General features: G+C 47.9%; 1 protein-coding gene and 1 long non-coding RNA gene across 6 annotated transcripts in view; one reads left to right on the forward strand and one right to left on the reverse strand.

Annotated features, from left to right (window-relative positions):
- The window catches only part of Pml (PML nuclear body scaffold), a 29786-nt gene extending 5109 nt beyond the window's left edge, over positions 1-24677 (reverse strand). For 2 of the 5 annotated variants that reach the window (XM_021647702.2, XM_021647705.2), the window contains exons 1-7: positions 24414-24676; positions 22428-22891; positions 11862-12442; positions 10728-10792; positions 8008-8145; positions 7411-7669; positions 6979-7031 (exon numbers count right to left, since the gene is read on the reverse strand). In XM_021647702.2, the coding sequence (XP_021503377.1) occupies positions 6979-7031; positions 7411-7669; positions 8008-8145; positions 10728-10792; positions 11862-12442; positions 22428-22891; positions 24414-24542 (1689 nt within the window). In that variant the 5' untranslated portion in view covers positions 24543-24676. Of the gene's footprint in view, positions 1-4922; positions 5715-6978; positions 7032-7410; positions 7670-8007; positions 8146-10727; positions 10793-11861; positions 12443-22427; positions 22892-24413 lie in introns of those variants that run through there. The other 3 variants (XM_021647704.2, XM_021647703.2, XM_060374902.1) reach the window with 3 other exon arrangements.
- Positions 3321-6985, forward strand: LOC132650054 (uncharacterized). The gene is made up of 3 exons (XR_009588411.1): positions 3321-3443; positions 4312-4417; positions 6495-6985. It is a non-coding gene; the product is annotated as an uncharacterized LOC132650054 (long non-coding RNA).
- Positions 24678-25170: the final 493 nt, after the last annotated feature.

Raw genomic sequence — 25170 nt, forward strand, 5'->3', positions numbered from 1 at the left:
GCCACCTCTAAGCAGATGGTCCTGGGGTGTATACAAAAGGAGGCTGAGCAAGCCAGCAGGAGTAGCGAGATAGTAAGTGGTTCTCCTCCACGGATTCTGCATCAGTTCCTGCCTTGAGTTCTTGCACTGATTTTCCTGAATGATGGACTACCGAGCTGTAACCTGAAATAAACCCTCTCCTGCCCAAATAGCTTTTGGCCATAGAGCTTATCACCCACCCTTCTAAAACACTTGCTTTCCATAAGGGTTCCACCAAGAGAAGTCAAATTGCTCACTAGAAAGCTAAGGGCTGGGCTTTCCTACAGGAGGCTGCTTTTCACTCAACTTACATTTCGTAGTCCCGCACCAGGCACCCTAACTTACTCCTGACTGCCTTGCACCCAGAGACCCCACACTGCTTTGCCTTCCCTGTGAGGACCTTTATGGAGGCATCTTCCTATTTCTTTCTTATTTTCTTTTATTTTTTTATTATTAGTTACATTTTATTAACTCTGTATCCCCACTGTATCTGCTCCCTCATTCCCTCCCAAACCCTCCCTCCCTCCCTCATCTCCTCCCTGCCCCTTTCCAAGTCCACTGATTGGGGAGGACCTCCTCCCCTTTCATCTGATCCTATCTTCCTATTTCTAAGCTGAAGGCAGGGCACTCTGTCATCTTCTCCACGGAAGAATCTGGCCATTTTCTGTCTGTGGCTTCCAGTGTCCGTTCCTTTGCTCAGGGTTTCTGTCTGAAGGCTTGAGTATCTATCCTCACACTTGGACGGGTAGGCAGAGATGAGCCACCCTGGCCATGTCCTTCTCTAGTCTGGGTTCACTCTTGCCAGCTGCTGAAGAGGCACGTCGCCGGCCAGTCGATTCTGCTACCAATGACATGACCCACGGGCTTCCTCTTCCTTGGTCTTCCTTCTTGCTTCAAACATTACTGCAAAAGCCCCTCTGTGGTCCCAGGTGCTTCCACCCAACTCCCTCCTTCGGGCTATGTTCCCTCAGGCCTTGAAAGTGGTTTTAAGGGCAAGACACTTGGAGTGCCACTTGGCTGTACCTTCTGGTTACTGCCCCCCTCGTCACACCACACTGTTTATGGCAGGAAACCCCATTTCTGAATCTGCCTTCTCTGAGGGAATCTGTGGGCGTCTAACCCATAGGATGAGCTGTGGTTGGAGGAAAGGCTAGGTCTGTCTTTTAGCCTGGACACTGCTGGGAGCTGCCGTGCACCATGGCAGAGGCTGGTCTCACTGGAGCACCGTGTACTTAAACTAGGCAGCTGGAAACTCCCTATTCACCTCTTCTCTTAAATCTCAAACCAGCTTGGCAATAATAGACCAAGACATTTCTAAGGACAGAGCCTATAGGAAGGGCACACAGAGGATCCGGCACTAGCCAACTTTCCCTCCTGGATCACCTCTGTGGTCACACTGGCAGCCCTCACACCTTCATCTTATTTCAAAAATCAGAGTAGCTGGGTGTGGAGGAGGAGGGAGGGGAGAGAGAGAAACAGATACACATAGACAGAAACAGGGAGAGACAGAGACACAGAGAGAGATAGATTAAGAAACTTGCTTGTGGGGGAAAGGGAAATGGAGGCAGAAAGAGAGGGCTGAGAAAAGAGAGGTCTCACTCAGGGGTGAGCACAGCAAAGGGAGGGGTGACATATACTAAGAGTGGAGTGGACTGATGATGACAGCCCAAGGAGTAGTCTGGGGACTTCAATGTCACTGTGTGCTGTAAACTTTCTCCCCTTCTCTGTTGTCCCACAGAGGCAAGAGACAGCCTTTCTTGTCCCTCTTCTACCATACCCACTATGCAAACATCACTTCCTTCAAAACAAAGGAACATTCCCTCTCACCCACATGTACAACTGAATCACCCAGTTCAGTGGTGCTTGACTTTTAGGAACATAGAAGTCCAGGCTGCATATGAGACAATTCAGTTACAATCTGTACTGGTGGGATCCAGCAATGTGCAATTGCTTAAACCCCCTCAGTGCAGAGCCAGGCTTGAAACCCTGGTCTACACGGGCACTCTTTCCATGTTTGATCATCAGCTGAACAGACATAAGCCAAATCTTTTGGGAAGCCAGCATTTAGCTTGAGGAGCCATCCAGTATCTTCTATCAAGGGTTGTGATCCCGAGGAACTTTCTCAGCACCCATGCTTCAGCTATAGCTGGACTCAGTTTAGCAAGACACCTGCGTGTTTCTGGGGTTTACAGACACAAACTTGTGGCTCCTGCAGTCTTGCAGGCCGTGGAGACACAGCACATATATCGGCAAACTGGACCACCTAATGGGCCCGCTGCTCCAGCCCTTCTGCAGGCAGCTCTGCTCTTAGGCAAACAGTTCCCACCTTCTCAGCCAAGCACCCACCTCACGTTCTGTAACCATGGTTGATACCTGCTCCAGCTACTGCCCCTGAGCCTCTCTTCCTCTGCCAGCCATCTTTGCTGGGTCTGCCATAGGCTGCAGCCCCCTGGCTGGACCCCTCCCTGCTTGGTCCTGCTGCTGCCCAGATTCTGGTCATCTGTCACAAAAATGGGCGAGAAGAACTATCTCTTTTGCTCTGACTCTTCAAACCAGCAAGGTGCAGGGCTCACCTGCCCTCCCATTGTTTAAGCACAGTTTTGTCCCATGGACTCTACAAGAGACTAGGACTTGCCTTCTGCTCCAAACCTGAGACCCTGCTGCCTCACCCAAGACACTTTTAAGACATGCCTACCTGCTCAGTCTCTCCCCTCAGACAGGAAAGTCTTCCACTAGACAGAGCTGCAGACCACACTGAGGCCTACCTCTACTGGATCATCTGGAAAAGGTGGTACTTCAGCAAGCCAGTACTATAGAAGAGCCCTTCACTGCAAAGCAGAGCAAAGGCCCTACACAGAGTATACCGGCATGGGTAGCCTGGATGGGTAGCTGCAAAGTGGGGATTTGTGGGGAGGTATGCTACAGTGCCTCAGGGGCTTGGACGGGTCCTAGAAGATGAGAGTAAAATGCATACAGGGACCGACTTCATTTTTAAGCTTGGGGCTCTTGTAAGTTTTTACATGTATACACAAAAGTAGTGGATTCTTCTTTTCTGCTCCCCAGGCTTGCTCTGCACAATAAACAATGCTTTCCAGCTTGTCACCACTTCCTAACCAGAAATGTGTATCTCCCTCCTCCCTTGGTGACCCTGATGCCCCACTGATGGTGGGGTTGGACCCCTCTTCCTCTTCGGACCCCTCTTCCTCTTCCGACCCACTATACTGCTGGTGGCATCTCCTGAGCTCAACTATGCACAATATCCAGGAAACTACTGAAATACTTTTCTCCACTGTTCATTCCTAGGTTTCCACTTCCATCCAGGGTCAGTAGCTTGAACTTTACCAAGAATGGTGAGAGAGAAAGAAATGTCCAGGGAACAGAAGAATATAAGCCATGGAGAGGCAAGGATCAAATTTTGGCTGGAGGTGAGAAATAATTAAAAGGAGTGCCCAGGGCTCTCAGTTTGTAAGCAGATGGTAAGTGATAACACAAGAGGAGAGAAAAAGAGAATGTGTGTGGCACCTACGAGGCTTCTAGGCAGAGCTGTTGGGAGGCCCTGGTCTAGCAGACAGGAGCCAAGCTGTCCATGGGCATCAGCAACCTCTGGGCAACAACTATCAGAGTGGGCTGCACTTACTCAGACATTGTACAGAGCATAGGCAAAAGAAAGCCCAGAACCAAAGCCAGAATGCCAACCTTTACATGAGCAAGGAGACCTAGACTAAAGCACCCAGAGATGCGAAGAGAAAACGGACATCTGGGGAGAGGCCGACCCAGTCAAGAATGCTATGAACTATCTAGGGCCACTGTACTGAGAAGCCTGGTGCTGATGGTCTGCGGTGTAGGCATGGTGGGGAGGTACAGAGAGTAGGATAAGATGCAATGTAAAGCACGGGCTAAGGGGGAACGCAGGGAGTGGGCAGAGACTGGCAAGAAGGAAGTGGTTAATCAGAAGACACAGGGCTGGGCTGAGATAGTGAGGCTTCTCACAGGGCTGGGGCTGGGTTAGCATAGGTGTGGGTCTTAGAGGCAGGCCAACTTCCCATCCAAGTAAGCAGAAGGGAAGATGAAGGGAAGTGACAGCAAATTATAGGCAGACCTGTACTTAGATAGCAGATGCCAAGAGAGTTTGTTTCCTCCCAGAAGCAGGATGTATAGTCAATAGGTTAGCGTGAGGATCAGGATGAAGCCCAGAGGAGAAGGGTCTCAGGGAGCCAAGTGAGAACAGCAGGGTGTGACAGAAGTTCTTTGCTCTTTGCCTTCCTTTGTGGTTTTTCTCCAACATGTCTCCAGGGAGCAGCAAAGAGTCAACAGGGCCCCAAATCTTTGGGTGGTTGTTTCTGCCAGCAGATCTCCATGAGACAATGACTGAAACAGGAAGAGCTGGAGGGAGGTGATGGTAAGTTTGAGTGCTCAAGGAACATGAGGCTGTGGTCTGAGTCAGAACAGTCCATTTAGAGATGGTGTCCAGGCACACGGTGCGGCCAGATGGTTGGTTGGCAGATGAAATGACAGGCTGAAGATCCTTGAGAGGTCAAGGAGTGGAGGTTACATGGTAGGTGCTGAAATCAACCAGGAAGAACGCAAGACATGACAGGGAAGAAGGAATCTATGGGGCAGATGCTCTTATCTTCCCTCCATGAGTGGGGGGTGGGTGAGCAGATGTCGGAGACAAACTGGGGAGATAGGGTTACACCCTAAGAAGGAGCTGCACCTCAAAGCTACCAGGTGACAGTGCAGGCCTTACTCTAATTAGCACTGTGTATGCTCATAAGTGTGGAAGGAAGAAAGCCACAGTCTCCCCCAGAGAAGAGCGAAGTTTCTTGTAGGAGAAGACAAATGTCCCAGCAGGAAAGATCCTACCTGGTATCCAAAGGCCATGGAATAAGGGTTCACAATGGAGATGATTTAACAAGTATTTATTGAGCAGTCATACCTGCCTGGCCTTGGCATGGACAGAATATCTGCATTCATGGGCAGGGATATCCAGCCACAAGACGGCAGAGAGTGGGATAGGATGGCAAGCAGCCATGGAGGAAGGAAGAACTCAGCTTCTCAGAGGCCCATCTGATAGAGAGAGGGTCCAGGCCTGGACTGGTAAGGATATGGCCTCTTGGGGTAGGTAGGATGATGGTAATAAAATTTCAAAGACTTCAAAGTGGGCCCTGAACTTGGGAATCCTCCATGGGGGCTTTGTCAGAATCTCTTTTAGAATCTTTGTTAGAATCTACATGAGCAGCACCCACAGAAGAAGCATTAGGCCAAGAAGCCATGGAGGAGAGAGGGAAAGTAAGTTGCATAGTTACTGGTGAAAATCTGGGGAGCCCTGGGGGGAGTGCCCAAGGGACCGGAAGGCTCCGCGCATCCAGGAGTGCACTGATGCCCCTCTGTGTGTGAGCACTAGCAGGATGCCTGGGAAGCACTGTGGTGGCAGGGGTGATGACCTGAGCTACAAAAGGAGGCCTGCCTCGGAGCGTAATAACCCCAGGGGCCAGGCCCCTAAGGGCACGATGAAGGCAGGTGGCTCTCCTTGCTTTGTTTAAGAAAATGCAGATCTGAGAGACGATGGTAGCGTACTTCTGGCAAGCGGTAGGCTGGCTGGAAGATGCTGTGTCAGAGATGGCAGCTTGCTCAGTGGGATGATGAGAGGGCCAAACTGGTGGGTGCAGGCGCCTTGGTGAAGTCTGCGGGCCCTGCTGGGGTGAGAGGTCCAATGAAGGTGAGCAGCTTTTTGGGTGCTCAGCAGGGAGGAGTGTGCTTGTGAAGAGGGAACTGTAGTGGTATCCAGCAGCTCTGCGCACTTTCCAATGAGGAATATCAGGCTGTGGGCTTGTCGACCCCAAGTCTAAACTCTCATTCTACTCAGGCTTTCCTTTCCTTGGACACTTAAAAGCCTAGTCTCTGATAACATACCTCCAAGTACGGAAGAGTCACTGGTTTCATTATAAGATGCCCTCAAAGAAGTTTTCTAGCACGAAGTAAAATCTTGCATATGGCTTCTGTGATGGTTTGCATGGGAATGTTCTCCATAAGCTTATATGTTTGAATACCTGGACCCCAGTTGGTGGAACTGGTTGGGAAGGATTAGGAGGCATGGTCTTGTTGGAGTAGGTGTGTCACTGGGAGCAGGTTTTAAGGTTTCAAAAGCCCATGTCATTCCCACTTAGTAGCTCTCTTTGGAACTTGTGTTTGTGGATGACAAACTTGAGTTTTTGAGCTCTCAACTGCTGCTCCAGTACCATGGCTGCCATGCCCCTGCTGCGATGGTCATGGACTCACCCTCTGACTATAAATCCCAATAACATCTAGGAAGAGGATATTGGTGCCTACAAGATGCCTTTGTCATGATGTCTCTTCTCAGCAATAGAAAAGTAAATAAGACATCTCCTGTCCATTATTTGTTTTTCCTGGACACACTATCCATCACCACCCTTCACTCACTGATTTTGTTGTTGTTGTTTTGTTTTGTTTTTCAGACAGAATCTCACTACACGGCCCTGGGTATCCTGGAACTCACTACGTAGACCAGACCAGCCTTGAACTCACAGAGATCCATACCTGCCTCTGCCAAGTGTTGGAATTAAAGGTGTGAGCCACACCATGCCCAGCTCATCGATTAACCAGGAAATGAACTCTTATCCAGCTTTCCTCACGGAGAACTCAGCAGACTGCAAATACATAAGGAAGCTCTAGGCAAAGGCTTTGGCTATTCCAGAGGCTAGCCAGCCCTGGGGGCAGCAGCCCAGCAAGCATTCTTGCCTGATGCAGTAGAAGGGCCAGGGCGCACTGAGCATGGTGCTGGTATTTGCAGACTGTCCTTGGTACAGCTTAGGTTTTTATTGCTTTGCTGGAAAATTCCCAGGTGCCAGGTGAGCCTGAGAGTCACCTGCAGTGGCTGTGGTCTTTGGGATCTTGAGTGAGGGTAGGAAGGAGTCCTAGGCTGAACTCCAAGTTACTCACCAGATTCCCGGCATCTGAGTCTTCCGAGCTGCTGATCACCACGATTCGATCCTCTGAAATAGAGAATGAGTGACAGCATTAAATCCTTCCTGGGATGTCCACTGGTTTGGGTGAACCATCCAGGAGAATCCTTGTAAGCCAACGGGCTGAGGGCGATGGATGTGCATTAGGAGGAGAGGGAGTGCATACATCCACAAAGCACAGTGTTTGGCACTGGCAGAGTTTTGGAGGAAAGGAGGCAGAACTAGGGCACAGTCCCTCAGGTGTCCCACAGCCAAGTACAGGGTAAATCAACCTACTCAGAGCAACATAAGCATGGGAATCCCAGTGGCTTTGAGTGCCCAGGTGGGATCAGAATGTGGGGCGGGGCCTAGGGGTGGTCCAGATGTCTGAGGGCAGCATGAGGGTCTTACCCAGGTGATTCCCTCCTACCTGTTTCCCCTGTGTTGCTGGTAACATGGTTGTTGGTGGGCAGGAGGGTCTCTGTTTCCAGGATGGAGCTCTCAGGGCTGGAAGCCCTATCCAGGTGGGGAGGTGAGATGGCCTTGGAAGTGCTGGGCCTGGGCTGTTCAGGAGAGCCTGTGGCCAACCCGTCCTCCTTCTCCCCTGTGGACTCCATCTTGATGATCTTCCTGGAGCAATCTGTGTGGTTGTACTTCCTCTTCATGGGAAGTTGAGTCTGAGAGGCCTCCTGCACAGCGGGGAATTACAGGGGAGTCAGGTACCTTTTCTGCTGGGCTGAGACCCTGAGCTGAGCGCCCGGGGCTTGTGGCATGATTTTGCTCCCGTTCTTTTGGCCTCGGTAACCATGTCTCTGCAAACAGGAAGCTCTCTCAAGTTGCCATGAACACTGGTCAGCTGAGCTCAAGAGAGTGAGCTTGAGAGTGGCTCAAGCTTACTGTGAGCTTCCTGGGGGAACATCCCAGAGCAATGGAGAATAGGGAAGCTCAGAGTCCCACCCAGCCATACCTTCCTGTTGGCTGGAGTCTCAGTCTTTCCAGCTGAGGCAAGACTGAGCAGGGGGCTTACCTCTTTGTAGGTGGGGGCTGCCATAGAGCAGGCATACACTGGCACAGGGTGTGCTCCAGGCACTGACTTTACCACAGCCACAGCTCGGGTCTCAGACAGCTCCAGGGCCTGAGCCTGTGCTCTCTGTACTTCTTTAGGCTGCAAAATCAGGCAACAGAGAGTAAGAAGTGACCAAGGACTTTGGGCTTACAACCCACCTCAGTTGTAAGCTTCTTGGTCACAATGGAAGAAATAGTTCTCCCCAAACCCCCCATGATGTCACCTCCTTCTGACCTTGGGTTGCTGGTACTTAGGCACCACTTCCCAGCACCCAACTCCTCAGAACATGCCTGACAACCAGCCTAGTTTGCACTCCTCTAGGGACAAGCTGCTTGCTTTTGGAAGCAGCACACACACCCCCACCCCACCCCCGTCAGCAAAGAGAAACTCTGAGCTCCACCTCCTATGAGCACGCCTCTACCCCCAAGTCCAGCACACAAGCTGGAATTACTTAAACCCACTGGGCCTCAGTCTCCTCCAGAATATGGGATAATAACAACTGTTTCATACAGCAATGTGGATGAAATGCACCAAATGCCATCAACATGCCTGTCAGAGTAACTAGTTCAGCTGGGCGTGGTGGCACATGCCTTTAATCCTAGCACTCAGGAGGCAGAGGCAAGTGGTTTGCTGTGAGTTCGAGGCTAGTCTGGTCTACAAAGCGAGTCCAGGACAGCTGAGACTACACAGAGAGACCCTCTCTTGAAAAATCAAAACCAAACCAAAACAAAACAAAAACTAGTTCTTACAGAGTCCATTAGTGAGGGTGATGAGGATGGCTAATGAATACAATACTTTGCATTGTATTTGATTTGATTACTACTCCGTGTCAGACTTGGTGGTCAGTGTTTTGTTTATCTATCACAAAATGAAGTAGGAGCAGTTCCTCAAAGGTGAAAAAGGCACCAGAGAAGTGGCTCAGAGGTTAAGAGAACTGGCTGCTCTTGAAAAGGACCAGGATTCAGTTCCCACAACCACACAGCAGCTCATAACCATCTGTAATCACAGTTTTAGGAGATCTGATACTCTCTTCTGGTCTCTGCAGGCACTGCACACATATGGTACACTTACATGTAGGCAAAACATTCATACACATAAAACGAAAGTAAATAAATCTCTTTTTAAAATGAAAGAATTACCACATGGCTTACCAAGTCTCCTCCTAGTACTAGCTCAAAAGGACCAAATGTAAATGCTCAAATGCAAACTTGTACATGGGTCTGGGCAGGCAGTTCAGTGGTAAAGCACGTACCAAGCCCTGGATTCGATCTTCAGAACAGGACCAAAATGTTTGACCATGTTATTTTTGCCTTTATGGCTCTGCAGTTGCCGGCATATAAAAGGCTGTCATTCTGCGTAGGCCTGGAAGAGCCTGTAGGGAAGGCTGGGTGCCTCTGCCCCTGTTCTCACAAAATACCACTCACCAGCATTAAGAAGCAAAGAATAATAAGGGGGAAAGTCACACTGATTTATAGTTATCTTAGAGTTTTAAAATCATAAATACTTTCCCTCCTGGGCAGTGCTGTGAGGTGCCAGAGCTGCCTTTCTTGACAAGACCAACGATGCAGCCATATTTCCCATAAGGGAGGTCTGTTTTCCCCTTGCATAACCTTTGCTCCCACACACTGCTACCCACTTCTTTCCTGAGTCCCATCTGCAGCCCCCAGGGGGTGACTACAGGAAAAAGCAGAACGTTCTGTAAAGAAGAGCACTGCCCAAGTTCAAGGTCAAACTGCTTCACAGCTGAGTCTCTTTGGGTCTTAACTACATCCCTGAAAGAGGATTTTGACTCCATGCTCTCTTGCAGCTCTAAAATTCTCAAAGTCCTGCCTCCCCCCAGAAGCCTTTCCCTATATAGCCCACAGCCATCTCTTTCCCATGGGTCTAGGCAAAGCTAGAAAGGCTTAACATCCTTGCTGCCCACCGGGAGATCTGCTTGTTCTGGGCCCATATCTTGACATGCAGCCACACACAACAGAGTGACCAGGCTGGGTAGGGGAAAGATGCCAGGTGCAGGAAGGAACTGAGAGAGCATATCCTACTTCAGGGGTGCCATGCCTATAAGTGTTGGTGGGGGACAATGGAAGGACATCTGTGCATTTCTACTCTAGGAAGCACTAAGTCAGAGCAATCTGAGCAGGGGGTACCACCTCAAGAAGGAATGAACTTCTATCTCCAAAGGTGCGTGCTTGAAAGCCACTCCCTCAAGGGTGCAGCAGAGGGAACACCAACATGAGATTACCTAAGGATGTCTTCTAACCCTGAGAAATTGTATTTGCAGGGTATATGATGGCTCCGTAATCTGTGGGATTGAGCTCTGACTCTGAGCCTTGAATCCAAGAACCATGTAGGTCAGGGTGGAGGTCCACTTATGCCAGCCACAAAAAAAATGGCTCATACATTTAGGGTGAGCTTCAGGAATACCCAGTGTCACATGCAACAGGGTCACTGTTTACATTTACTTCCGTCACCTCGGAGCTGACCCCTCCTGAACTGGCTCATGGCCCATCAAGAACTACCTGGGCATTTTGACCCTGCGCCAGCCAGCCAACCCTTCCTTAACACTCTTTTCCTGAGAGCTACAGCCCAGCCACTCGCTGTCCTCTCTCGGGCACGCTCCCTGTAGCCACATGACCTCAGGATTCCCAACCACCTCTCTTCACACATCAAACCCCTCTCACCTGCTCAAGGTCAAAAGAGGCCACGGGAGTGCTGGCTGCCTCTGGGCTGGCTCTCCTGGCTACAGCTGCATCCGGGGGAAAAAAAACAGAGAGAGCACAAGGGTACTCTAGTCAGGAGAATTCTGGGCTGGGACAGTGACAGGGAGGAGGTCCTTGTTACTTTTCTTGGGTATTCATTATTGAGCACATCTCCACAGAGGGGCTGGAGCTGACTGCTGTAGGCATGGACCCAGATAGAGCAGAGGGGGTGATAGCACTGCGTCACACCTTTGGCTTTAAATCCCAAATTCGTATCTTTTCATCTCTGGGGAATCTGTCTAGATGGGGAAGATCTAAGTCTATCTCCATTCTAGAACCATCCTTTTATGAGCCCACCATTCATATGGTCGAGGAGGGAGACCCCATCCTTGGAAGCTTCCAGGAGCAGTAGGGGCACCCCTCAATAGCTGCTCAGAGCTAACCTTCCAGCATAAAGACATAAACAAAAGCCCTGGAGGTGTGCCCGTGCAAGCACGGTCTTTTCCGGAAAAGCCCTCGATGCAACAGCCCATTCAGGACGCAGCCCCTGGATTTTGACTCAGAGCCAAGCATGTCTCTAGCTGTGTGGAGTGGCCCAGAATCCTCTCCCAGTTGGACAAGACAACTTTTGAGGTCAGGGAGTAGTCTACCGCTGCTGTACCAGAGCCCCGTACCAGAGGCTCGAAGACCTGAAGGCTGTCTTAGGTCCAAGGGGAATTCTGACCAAGTACCTCACGGCTAGGCTTTCCCAGCCACCTCCTCTCCTAACCTTACATCCCAGCTGACTTCTCTCTTCCTGGACATGAGGTGGGGGTGGGGGGCTTAAGAGACGCCTAGAGTGGGCTGCAATGATACCACATCCGGTTCTCAACCCAGTTCTGCGTCTTCTCAATTTCCACATGCTCCCTGAAGTCACGTTTACTCCACAGTCTTCCTACAAGTTAGCAAAGTGCCCCCTCTGGGTGCCTGCCACACAGATCAGCATATCCTCTTCTTCTGCCTTCTGGATCCTAAGAGCTGATACTTGTCTTTCACCTCTCTTTTCTGTTTCACCTTCCCCCGGGGGCTGCTTTAAGTGACAAACCAGCTGCCTCTGAGTGTGGCCTCAGCACTTACCAGTCTTCCGGGTGATGCACGAGACGAGGTCCTGCAGGCACGTCTTGAACTCCTCGAAGCCACTGGTGCGCAGCTGCACTTTCTGGTTCTGGGGCTCCTCCTGGCGCAGGCGGCGGAGCGCCTCGCGCAGGAAGCAGTGCATGTCCAGCACCTCCTGGTCAGAGGCATAGAGCTTCATTCTCTCGACTAGCGCCCCGCCAGTGCGGATGCGCTGCAGCACCGCTTCCAGGCGGCCCAGCTGACCGGCTATTTCCTGGTAGTCGCGCTGGTATCGCGCATTGACAGCCTCGAGCAGCTCTTGCTCCTGTGCCTGCACATGCTCTACTACCTGGCGCACGCGTGCGCGGATCCGCGCCTCGGTGTCCGCGCGTGCGTGGTCCAGCTGGCCTATGGCTGTGCGCATCTGTGCGTAAGCATTGTCGAAGGTCTTGTCCTGTTCCTGTAGCTCCTGAATCATGGTGCCCAGCTCCTCATGCCGCTGCTCGATCTCCTCACCAATTTCGCAATGGAGATTGCTGTGGCCGCGGTCCAGGTGCGCGCATGCACAACACAAAGGCTTGGCGCAGCCTCTGCAGTAGATGCTGCGGACACATAAGACCCATATGCTGTTTCTCAGCTTACGCTTTTCCCACTCAGTGTCTATGGTTATGGTACTAGATCTAACCATAAAATACCACATAGTAAAAAGATACTACAGGACCAGCCAGATGGTTCACTGAGTAAAGGTGCTCGCAGCGCCTAAGTTTGATCCCCAGAACCTTTAGGGTGGAAGGAGACAACCGATTTCTGCAAGCTGTCCTCTGACCTCTACACGTGTGCCATAGCACATGTGCGCCCACACATATACACACATAAAAAAAGGGTTTAAAAAAACCCACCACAGCAACAATTCTTCCACCCATGCAGCAATGCAGACGCATACAAAAAGCACTGTCCACCGCTTCTTAACATGCCCTAATCCTAGCTCTGACCCTACCCTGCCCACTCAGGCCCCGGGTGCACATGGGATGGCTTCTTCCACACTCAAAGTGAGGCACCTGAGGCGCATGCCATTCCACCTTTCAAGCACTGGCCAGGTATTTTTATTATTCTCTTTCACGGGTGAAGAAACACAGCTACAATCACCTGGTCACTTCCTCCTCTAATCTTTCATTCAGGGCATTCCTTTAGGTCCATAGGGAAAACTTAATGTATTCTTTTAATAGCTCCATTACAGCTACATGGACAATTGTGTAGTTCAACAGGCTCCCTATTAACAAACATTCATCAGATTTCCTATTTGTGCAACTTTCTTTCTTCTCTCTTTCATTTTTTGACTGACATGAACCGTGATTTAATAGCATAACATCCATGTTGAGCAGCCTAATGTATGGATGCCTTTCTCTCTATGAAATAGGCCACAAATAATATATTGCTAGATCAAAGATTGTATATCTCTTAATGTTTTATGCACATAAAATATTAATTATTAGTAAGTATGTAATATCATGGTTACGATAATTAGTTGGATGTTTCCAGTTCTACAGTGTACATCACAGCACCATGGTGTACATGATAAATATATATATATAATTTTATTAGTCAATTTAATATGCATATAGGCTAACAGACTTCCACAGAATTTACTGTAATCATTCTAGCTAGTTTTTAAATATGTTACAAGGTAAAGGGACTTTTAAATGTATGATTAAATTAAGGATCTTGAGATTATAGGAATTGCAGAGATGGCTCAGCAGCTCAGAGCTCAGCGGTTCTTGCAGTGGTCCCCAGTTTGATTCCCGGCACCTACATGGCAGCTCACAACCAGCTGTAACTCTGGTTCCAGGGGATCTGATGCTCGCTTATGTCTCTTATGGTCCCAAGTACTCATGTGGTACACATACATATATCCAGGCAAAACACATAAAATAAACAAACCAGTCTTTGAAAGTGTTTAAAAAGAATTAAGATTGAGAGATTATTCTGAATTATCTGGGTGTTAGCTCAATAGTTGTAATAAAAAAAGGGAGGTGGGCTAGTGATGTCCTCCCTCCGGCTTTGGACAACATGTCTGAAGGAGCATGGACAGCACAGAAGCAGGAAAATGGATTGTCTCCAAAAGTCTGCCAAGGAAGCCAAACTGTGCTGCAACTTTAACTTAACCTCAGACCCATTTCAAATGTCTGGAGTCCAGAGGGGCAAGATAAGGGATCTGGCTGAATTAGTGAGCTCTGTCTTAAAAGATAAACTGGAGAGCAACTGAGAAGATTCTAACATCAGCTTCCAGTTTACAAACACACACAATCATGCAAACATACAGTCATGTACACATACTCACAGAGAGTTACGCACAAACATAGTCATGTAAACATATGCACAGTCACACATGCATAGTCACACACAAAGACACATACACATGCATACACACAGTTGTGCACAGAGTCACGTACATATACTCACAGTCATGCACACAAAGAAATAAAACAAGCTTTATTCTATAGACAAGAACATTGACTGGGTTATTTTTCTCAAATCTGATCTATTTTCACTAAATGAAATGACAAAATAGACTATCCAAAATAATCAGTTAAGGTCATGGGTTAAAAAGGACGGGTTGGATATTCAGTAAGAGACTAAGATAATAATAGCATGCCACTCTATTCAATAAGTAACAAATAAAGACAACCAACTCTGCCATTTACTTATGCTCATCTTGAAATACCATGCTAATCTTAATAGCTTTGTTAGAATATGTTCAAAATGTAAGCTATGACATACCAGGAATGTTATAAAATTCAATGACCAAAATTCATCATTAAATGTTAACAGAGCCGGGAGTGGTGGTACACGCCTTTAATCCCAGCACTTGGGAGGCAGAGACAGGTGGATCACTGTGAGTTCAAGGCCAACCTGGTCTACAAATCAAGTTCAGAACAGCCAAGACTACACAGAGAAATGCTGTCTTGAAAAACCAAAAACCAAAACCAAAAGAACAAAAAAACCCAACAACAACAAAAAATGAAAACAGAAAATTTTTTAAAAACGTTAACAGAATCTGGTGATATACAAAATAGACAGTGATTCCCTATGTGACACAAGCTATTCTGGAATTATCAAGTAAGTTATGAAAATGATTAGTATGTGGCTTTACCTGTATATGGTAGTTCTAATCTTTGTTACCCACTCAAACGATGTTAAGTAAGTTCCCTTCAAAGCATAGTGATATTGTTAGGTGATTAATAAGAGAACACTTAAAAGTAATAAAGTAAAAGGTGTAGTGTTAATGATATCAAAGCAAGAAAAAAGATAAGAAGGAAGAAGAGGAGAAAGAGTAATGTAGGAAAACACCACTGAAATAAACAGAAGTTTCAGATTGTTCCAGAATAATCTGATACAAAATGCTCAGCATCAAGAGAGCTTGGATGTCTTAGTTAGGTTTCTATTGCTGTGATGAAACACCATGACCAAAGCAACTTGGGGAGGAAAGGGTTTATTTGGCTTACACTTCCACAGCACTGTTCATCACTGAAGGAAGTCAGGACAGGAGCTCAAGCAGGGCAGGAACCGGGAGGCAGGAGCAGATACAGAGACCATGAAGGATGCTGCTTACGTAATGTGATCCTCATGGCTTGCTCTGCCTGCCTCCTTATAGAACCCAGGACCACCAGCCTGGGTTGGTCTGGGTTCACAATGGACTGGGCCCTCCCACACTGATCACTAATTAAGAAAATGTCCTACAGGCTTGCCCACAGCCCAATGTCACAGACACATTTTCCCAGCTGGGCCTCCCTCCTCTCCAGTGACTCCAGTTTGAGTCAAGTTAACATATTAGCCAGCACACTGGTTAACTAACAATTTCCGAGAATAAGAAACATCTTTGGGCACGAAGGCAGAAAAGGGGATGCTGGGGAGATGGCTCAGTGCTTGCTGTACAAGCATGGGGACCTGAGTTTGGATCCCCAGAACCTGTGTAAAAAGGTTGGTATAAGAGTGAATAGACAGGATGAGCGCCATGATCAGACAGACCACACCTCAAAAAGTAAGGTGAAGATCAAAAGAAGACAGCCAGTGTCAACCTCGGCCTCCATATGTACATGTATGAGCATGCTCACCCAAACAACCATGTAATTTGCACATATGTTCACTCATACATACATTTTCATACAGAGAGAGAGAGAGAGAGAGAGAGAGAGAGAGGGGACACAGATTGGAGATCAGAGGACAACTTGCAGGAGTCATTTCTGTCTTTCTACCATGTGGCTTCTGGGATCGAGTCATCAGCCTTGGGGGCAAGTGATCTTACCACTGGGTCATCTTGCCAGCCCTTCTAATAATTTTTTTAAGATTTATTTATTATTTATACATTATTATGCTTGCATCTATGCCTGCTCACCAGAAGAGGGCACCAGATCTCATTATAGATGGTTATGAACCACCATGTGGTTGCTGGGAATTGAACCTAGGACCTTTGAAAGAATAGCTCGCGCTCTTTAACCTCTGAGCCATCTCTCCAGCCCTCTAATAATTTTTTTTTTTTTTTAAATCTAGGCACAGAGGTTTAAAATAGGTAAGCTTGGAGGAATCTTTTTGGAAGGTTGGTCTTTCTTTCTTTGTCTTCCTTTTTTGGTGACTGGAGGTTGAAGCCACACCCTCATGCAACTCAGCTGATACTCCACCACTGAGTTACATCTCCAGCCCCCACGCATATTTTGAATTTGCAAGTCTAATTTGTTTTTCTGTTAAATTCAAGAAAAATGAAACTTTACGTTGCTTCAGTGGCATGCTTCCTTTGAACAGTGCAGTTCTAAAGGAAAACATACCCTGGGTTCTAGACAAGCAACCTGCAGGGTCTTTCTGCTAGCTGCAGGCTGGAGGACGAGAGAGTCCACACTGCGGTCAGGAGTCCTTCATTCTGTCCTGTCCTGGGGTGGGACTGCCCTCCTTCTAGGTCAGAACTACATGACCTCCGATTTCATTCTCCTTTGGGCAGTGGAAACAGTCTTAGTGAGGGTCAGGGATAGAGAACATGTCAGAAGATGTGTGGATGCCGTACTGTGGGAGGAAGGAAGGTGGAATCAAACCCAACACCCCATTCTGCGACTCCACTGGAAAGGGCTCCTAGGAGTCCGGGTGCTTTACCCGATGCCAGCTACAGTCCTGTCCTTGGCCCTCATTTCTTGCCCATACCTGGAACTTTATTTTCTTTGATTCCTTTGCAGTAGCCACTTTTCTGAGACACAGTAAAGGCATTTTCCCCTCCTGACAACAGTATGGAATCGGCCTTCCTTTTAGGGAGGATACAGCCACAACTTTGGCACAGGCCAAACTGAGTTAGCCCCTGGCATTCCGAGCAGCTTTTCAAGGAGATAATTTGACCCACTGGAGAGAATACTGAGCCTCAGCTTTGAGTTTGTGCGACAATTTCTTGTCCCCACCCCCCCAGGACTCAAGGTTAGCTTTATGTAACCTCTTTAGCACTTGCAATTCTCTTGCAGCCCTGAGGAGAGAAGCTTTTGTAGATAGAGTGGCCTTGGCAGAAAGCTAGGCCACAGAAATGCAAAGCCTTCCTGTTGTGACAGGATCTACCAGGCCCGGGTCAGGTGCCTGACCACCTTCCTGGCTTAAATGGGCTATCAATCATTTTACACTCCAGAACCTAGTTAAACATTTCTCTCTCATTTTTACAAATTGCTTTTCATGAAACTCACAGAGATCAACATACCTCTCCAAAGTATGAATTAAAGACTGTCTCTTTTTATCAAGGCTGCCTAATCCCGTCACAATTAGCGCCCATCATGAAGCAAACTGTTGCCGCCCTAATTGATTGTTCAGTGGGTGCACAGACAGACAGACAGAGGTGGTTCCAGTTAGCTTCATTTTATGAGTTAGGAATCAATGAGAAAAGCCTGTTAAAACATTAAGTCTCACTGTTAACCACTCTTTTACGCCTTCCAGGGGATCACGCCTCATCTCTGAGCAGCTAAACCCAGCGCTGCAGAGGAGCAATCAGTTTTTCCAGGGACTTACCTCCCCAGCCCTAATCCTGCCTCTAATTATTTTAAATTCTGTTTTTTTTTTCTCTGAAACATCACAAGGCCAGGTGTGTAGGGGAATATGTTTTATACACACAGCAGCCTACCAAATGGACCATGGCTATTACTGGGTCTGAAACCAAGCCTCCTGAGTAAGCGTGTTTGAAAACTGGGAAAGGAGTCATTTGCTATCTTTTCTGTTATGTTGTCTAGTCACTGGCAGCAGCCTTTCTTCTGCGATGTGGCGCTGCTTCGTCCTGGCCAGAAATCAGTCCTAGTACCATCACTGAGCCCCAGGAAGATGCAATGCACTAACTTTCATAGAGACGTGTGGGTTGTTGGTTAGTAAGGGTGGGAACAGGCAGGGCTAGGAAGGAAGTGGCAGCAAGGCATCCAGGGTGCAGAGCTGAGGTAGATTCTGCCTGAGGGTTAATTCCGACCAGACAGGTGGGCGTCTCCTTCAGGTCTGTACGCCTGGCGCCTGGCTTGCCCGCTACAGTCGCCATGCTAAGCGGAACCACCAGCACATGCCCTTTAACAGTAGGCAGCTCTTCCAGGCTTTGTCACAGCTTTGCCACCTGGAGCTGCCTTTCTGTCACCTGTTGCCAGCCATTTCAGCTTCTCATCCTGGAGACTTTCCCCTGGTCTTCTGATCCCATCGATCTTCTTTAATTTGATTAATAAGTCTTTTATTTTCTCCATACGGTTATAGTAACCTCCCATTGACTTTGATGGCTGTGGATGAATTCCCATCCCCCAACCCACCAAACTTTAGGCTCTGACATCCAACTACAGAGATCCCTAGATCCCTGTCACTCACGGGTGAAAGGCCTCTCGGGTGAGCCTCTGGGTCCTATGGGCTCTGACAGTGTGAGACCAGTCTTTCGCCTCCCCTCCTCCTCCCACAGACCTCAATTTTTCTCAAACTAAGATGGATTTCTGGCCAGGAAGGAGCACCACCACATGGCAGAAAAATAGGCTACTGCCAGCGGTTGGACAGCATAACAGAAAGGATAGCAAATGACCCCTTTCTCAGTTTTTGAATGCACTTACCCAGGAGATTTGGTTTCAGACCCAGTAATAGCCACAGTCCATTTGGTAGGATACTGTGAGTATAAGAGATTCCTGATACACACCTGGCCTTGTGATGTTTCGAAGAAAAAACAGAGAATGTGAAATGACTCAGGGCAGAAAGGGGCTTCCTCTCCCCTCCAGATTCTACACTTTGGTTTCTGAACATATCAGACATATGGCAATAAGTCCTGTCAAAATCATTATGAACAAGGGTGAAAGAAAAGCAAGAATGCAGCTAAATGAATAAATATTGGCCTTACAGCTGCCAACGCTGCCTACTTGAGATAAGAACCAGAGTGCAAGGAGAGGAGCAAGCCATGAGTTCAAGCACTGCGTTGTCTCATGAACGCTACAGCTATTCAATGACAAGACATGAGTGTATGTGTGAAAACAGGAACAAGCTGAGCGGGTTGAATGTTCTGGAAAGTATGAAATAAACTCACAATCTCAATTGGTCATGGTGGCAAATGGCTTAATCTCAGCATTCAGGAGGCAGGGGCAGGTGGATCTCTGTGAGTTTGAGGCCAGCACGGTGTACAAAGCAAGTCCAGGACAGACAGGTTGCATAGAGAAACCCTGTCTCAAACAAACAAACAAACAAACAAACAAAGAGTCATAACTTCTCACAAGCCCACCTGTCTGACCCCAGCTCATCTTTCTTGTCTCTGTATAGTGCAATTTCTAAAGCTCACACATTCTCCAGTGCTCTACCTTGCACACAAAGCCTTCCTCCTTCTGACCTTTCTCTTTCCTTCCACGGGGGGTAGGGGGGGTGGGGGGTGGGGGGGTAGGCTACTTGTCAGCTCAATGACAGAGGCCAGGGTGGTTTATTTTGACTTGTGGCCAGAGGGAAATTGTGGGTTATTTATGGTGCTAAGGTTGGTGAAAAAAAATAACGAGCATTTCCAGGACTGCCAGTTGAAAACAAAAACAAACAAAGAAAAAGCAACCCAAGACAGTGACAAAGGAACAACAGCCAAAATTGTCCCCTGGCCTCCATGTTCAAAAGCACACACGCACACAGTCCATATTGTACCTGTACAGACTTTTTTTTTCCCCTTTTATTTTTAAATTTTTCATCAATTACACTTTATTCATTCTGCATCCCCCCATAAGCCCCTCCCTCCTCCCCTCCCAATTCCACCCTCCCAATTCCACCCTCCCTGTACAGACTTTTTAATCATTACTTCCAATATTAAAGTATGAAAATTATTTATAGAATATTTATATCTTTTAGCATTATAAGACTTTTTTAAAACCTGTTTTTTGTTGTTGTTTTTAATATTTTTTTATTATTTATACAGTATTCTGCCTGCATGTGTGTCTGTAAACCAGAAGCGGGCACCAGGTCACATTATAGGTGGTTATGAGTCACCATGTGGTTGCTGGGAATTGAACTCAGAACCTTTGGGAAGAGCAGCCAGTGCCCTTAACCTCTGAGCCATCTCTCCAGCCCGCCTTTTTTTTTTTTTAAAAGACAGGGTCTCGGGGGCTGGAGAGGTGGCTCAGAGGTTAAGAGCACTGGCTGCTCTTCCAGAGGTCCTGAGTTCAAATCCCAGCAACCACATGGTGGCTCACAACCATCTATAATGAAATCTGGTGCCCTCTTCTGGTGTGCAGGTGTACATGCAGGCAGAATGCTGTATACATAATAAATAAATAAATCTTAAAAAAAAAAAAAAGAAAAAAATTAAAAAAAAAAAAAAAAAAAGACAGGGTCTCTCTCTGTTGCACTGGCTGACCTGGAACTTGCTATGTAGACTAGACTGTACTCAAACTCACAAAAGAATTGCCTGCCTCTGGCACCCCAGTGCTGGTATCAAATGCATCCTGGATTATGAGTAATCTTGAAGTGGCTTGGAGTTTGCAGGTAGATGAGCACTTCTCTGGGGGGTTGGGAAAATCAGTCACCCCCTTTGTTATGATGGAGGCCTGCGTTATCATGATTAAATGAATGAAAGATTACAAATTAAAGAGATTACTATAAAACAGACAGGAAAACCTAACACAAAAAACATACACACTGCAACCTAAACTGAATACACTTCCTGTTACAGAGAATAGCCTAATTAAAATATCTCAAAATGTAACCCAGCTAGGAATAAAATTAATAGTATATCATGATCTGAGTTGAGTTTTTCTTCTAAGGCCCAAAATCCAGTTCAAAGAAAAGACTGATTTAATTTATCATACAAAAAGACCACAGAACATATAAGTGATTATTTTTAACATAGGCTTGAGCTCTTCCTTTGACAGATTCAAAGTCATACACTGAGAAAGAGAGAGAGAGAGAAAGAGAGAGATTTGATTGCCTAAAACTAAAGAGTTATTTTAAATATAATACACAATACCACACACTAAGTGAAATAATACCACAACAGTTTCTTACAGAGGACCAGCTCTTCAAAGGAAATTAAAACAAGGATCCGAACAGGCAATTCACAAAGAAAGGAACACAAGGGCCAATAAACAGACAGAACAGCCATTTGATCTTAACAGTCCATAATGAAATGCAAATTAAGCAGCAATATATGCTGCAGAGGAACCCAGCAAGGGACCAGCAAGCATTCTCCTTGTGAGAATCTGGAAGGAGGCGCCTATAGTCCAGAGTTAGTAGGTTAAGGGGTATCCCAAATGAGGAAATGCTTTCTGTTGCCTTTGATTTCTTAGAAGCTGTTAGCCCCTACTAGGAAAAGCTGTATGCAAGCAATGTACTTCTGAGTGGGCAGAAATTTGTTTGTCATATACTATTTTATTGGCTAGAAGGGAGGAAGCAAGCCCTTATAAGGTTACCCGACCTGCATGTATATTCACAAAGAAACTTAGAGAGGAAGCATTCAAAATTAGTAACTGCAACTGCCCTCTGTGGGGGAAGGAAAGTGTTGAAAACCAAGCAGATGGGAATAGAATGGAGACAGCACTCTCTTTTATTTAGCATAAATTTGTTTGCGAGTCTTATAAATATATTTCCTATATAAACATGAAACTAAAATATGCTGCTTAACAAAAATAATTTTAAATGAATTCCTCTTTTCTTTTTCTTTGTTCTTTCGTGTGAACACTTTCTGACACCACTCGCCCATGCTATAGTTTGGACTTTTTAAACACTGTTTACCTGCCCTGTCTCCTAACACCCAGTCATGGGGCCCCCGGAGGAAGAGTCCACTCGAATGACATCTAAAGTACTGTGGTGACTGAACTAAGGCGTACTGTTTCTACACCTCACTTGCAATGGCACTCTGACTTTTTTTTATCCTAAAGACATACTAGGGAGGGAGGGGCACCCTCGGGATGCAAAGTAAATAAACTAATATAAAAAAATTTAGAAAGACATACTAGAAAAGGGATCAAGGATGATTTGCAGCTTTGTGTATTTCTGGGGGTGAGAGGGCATTAGAAACCGCTACAAGCCAGCGGGACCCATTTCGAGCGACAGGTTCTCTAGAGCTCCCACCCCCTGGCTCCCGGATGCTTCACTCACTTGGTCTGCGTAGGGGTGCGGTGGCTGGAGTTGGAGCAGAAGATGTTGGACTTGCGCGTACCGTCGAGGAACTCGCGCACCGAGCTGCTGCGGAGCTCGGCCAGGGGCCGGGCCTCATGCTTGAGGTACCACTGGTGTGCATCGAGGCACTTGCCGCACATGAGCTGCTCGCACTCGAAACACCAGAAGTCAGCAGACTCTTTGCAGCGCGTGCACGCAGCCTGCGCGTCCACGATCTGCCGGAACACCGCCAGGCGCCGCTGCAGGCTCTCGAAGAACACATTATCCAGGGCCTCCGCATCAGCCCTGGCCGGCCCCGGCGCTCGGCAGATGGGGCACAGGAGGCCCGGCGCCTCCAGGCATCCCGAGCAGAGCGTGTGCAGGCAAGGCAGCAGCTTGGGGCACTTGGCTTGGGCCTGGCAGCCCGGGCAGCGCAGAAACTGGAATTCTTCCTTCATGGCTTGCTGGTGAACCAAGGAGGGAAATGAGGCCTAGAGAAACCGCAGAAGTCCTGTCCCCTGACTGGCCGCCCATCCCTTCAGCTAGAGGCTAGAGTGGCTAGGACCTCACATTCCATTCCAGGGAGTCGTTGGATCATGTCCTGGCCCATCAGCACCCCAGTTCCTCATCTACTCCAGCCTTGCAGCTCTCACTGCTCAATTTACGGGGAGCTGTCTACTTCCTAGTAGGCCCTTTGCCTTCAAGGGATCGAACTTCGCTATAAAGACCTTAGCACAGTTTGGGGGTGGGCCTCAAAACGTTATAAATAGGACTACCATATGACCAGAGCTTCCACCTTTCATATATACCCCAGAAGAACTGGGGAGAATGATCCAAGCAGATACTGCTATGCTAACGTGCCTCCTAGCAGCACTAACCACAAAAGTCACAGGTGTCAATTAGCACAGAATGTGTCTGCGCAATATAATGAAACATCCCTCAAAAAGGAATGGAATCCTGATACATGCAAAAACATGGATGAGCCTTGGAGACGTTATGGTCAGTGACATGTGCCCGGCATAGAACGAGCGATACTGCATGTTCCATTTACACGAGATATCAAGGCTAGTTAAGTTCATAGAAACAGAAAGTAGAGCTGTCGTGTAAGGGCACAATGTGCTCAGCACAGTGCTTGGCACCTGATACGTGCCCATAAGTGTTAACTAGCCTTTTTAATTCTTAGCTATGTAATGCTAACAAGTTACGGCAATGTGGCATTGTTTGTGCTTTTGTGAAGGGAAAAATGAGGAAGAGGCCTGAGGTAGCTCCTTTGCAGCTAGGTATGGAAGGTTGAGGCAAAACTTCCAGGAGGACCAAGAACCAGGCTTCCTTAAGTGAAGCTATGTGAGCTCGGTGCATGCCTTTCCTCCCAGCACTCAGAAGGCAGAGGCAGGTCTCTGAGTCTGAAGCCAGCCTGGTTTCCAGAGCAAGCTCCAGCCCAGTCAAGGCTACAGAGTGAGACCCTGTCTCAAAAAAGGAAAACAAACAAACAATTCCCTAAACTTCACACATATGAAGTAAAAATAAATCTATGAAAATCAAAAGAGAAAGAACCATATGAGTCGTGTTGATCTTAGCCAAGACAGCACTTTGGTCTGAGCCACATTTTGTTTGTGGTGTGTTGTATAGTTTTGCCATGTCTGGGGCATGCCTTTAGCTCCAGGCCAGGGCAAAGGGGACAACTGGCCTTCTCCCTGGACTGTATGTGATCTTTCATCTGAGGCAGGAGCTAAATGCAAAGCTCCAGGGAGTAGGCGTAGGAGTGGCGCACCCCATTACAACCCAGCTATCCCCAGGGCTACCTTAACTCATCCTGGTTCCTTTTAAAATTCTATTTTATCAGTTCTACCCCTTCCCAGCCAGGACCTTGGTGTCACTTTAGGATACTAAGTCACCTTTCTATAAAGATCTTCTCCATTATCAACTTCCCCACCAAAGTAAACCAATAAAACCTTAACAGAACTTCATCTCTTAACCCAGTAGTACCTCCTCGGGGCTTTGGTTGTGTTCATGGTCTTCGGAGGCGTCCTCTGGAGGAGGCATGGTGGGCGTGGGGGTCAGGGCAGGGTCTCGTTGGAGGCAGGAAGATCCCGAGGATGCGGGCGCCTTCTGCATGGAGACCGATGCAGTTTCGATTTCGGAATTGGGTCTGTGAGGGCGGGAAATGAACCTTAGACTTGAGCCAGAAAACTGAGGAGCCTGAGCTGTCCAGAGGGGAGGTGCCCGCGGAGGGCCCGCCTCCCGAGAGGAAGTGAGACAGGGCTGGGCGGGTCTAGGGGCGGAGTTCTGAAGTCAACCTTCGGGAGTTAGGAGAAGAGAAAGGATGGGGAGCTGGGGAGCCACTTCGGGTGGAGCCGGAGAGGTTAACCAAACAAGCAAATAAACAAGCCCGGCGGAGTGGCAAGGTTCTGTAGCAGAAAGATCGCTGGTTTGACCGCTCTGTGAAGATCCCGCCACGCAAACTGCGTGCACACCCGGAGAGATGCAGAGCGGACCGCCTGACAGAGGCGTGTCCCTGTTCCAGATCTGTCTGTGCGCCCTTCGACTCACCGCACAGCTTTGTATCTCCCCAGTTAAAGGGCCAGGTTCAGAAATAAAGCCCTCTTCGAGAGAGCTTCCAAACGGAGACTCCGACCCAGTATCGGGATGGGTCCACCCGGAAAGGCATCCCTCAGCTGAGAATGGAACATGCTGTAGGAGGGTCCCCGGGGACTCAGGGTTGCGGAGACGCTTCAAAGAGAGA

This window comes from Meriones unguiculatus, chromosome 1, assembly GCF_030254825.1.
Source record: "Meriones unguiculatus strain TT.TT164.6M chromosome 1, Bangor_MerUng_6.1, whole genome shotgun sequence".
NCBI classification, from domain to species: domain Eukaryota; kingdom Metazoa; phylum Chordata; class Mammalia; order Rodentia; family Muridae; genus Meriones; species Meriones unguiculatus.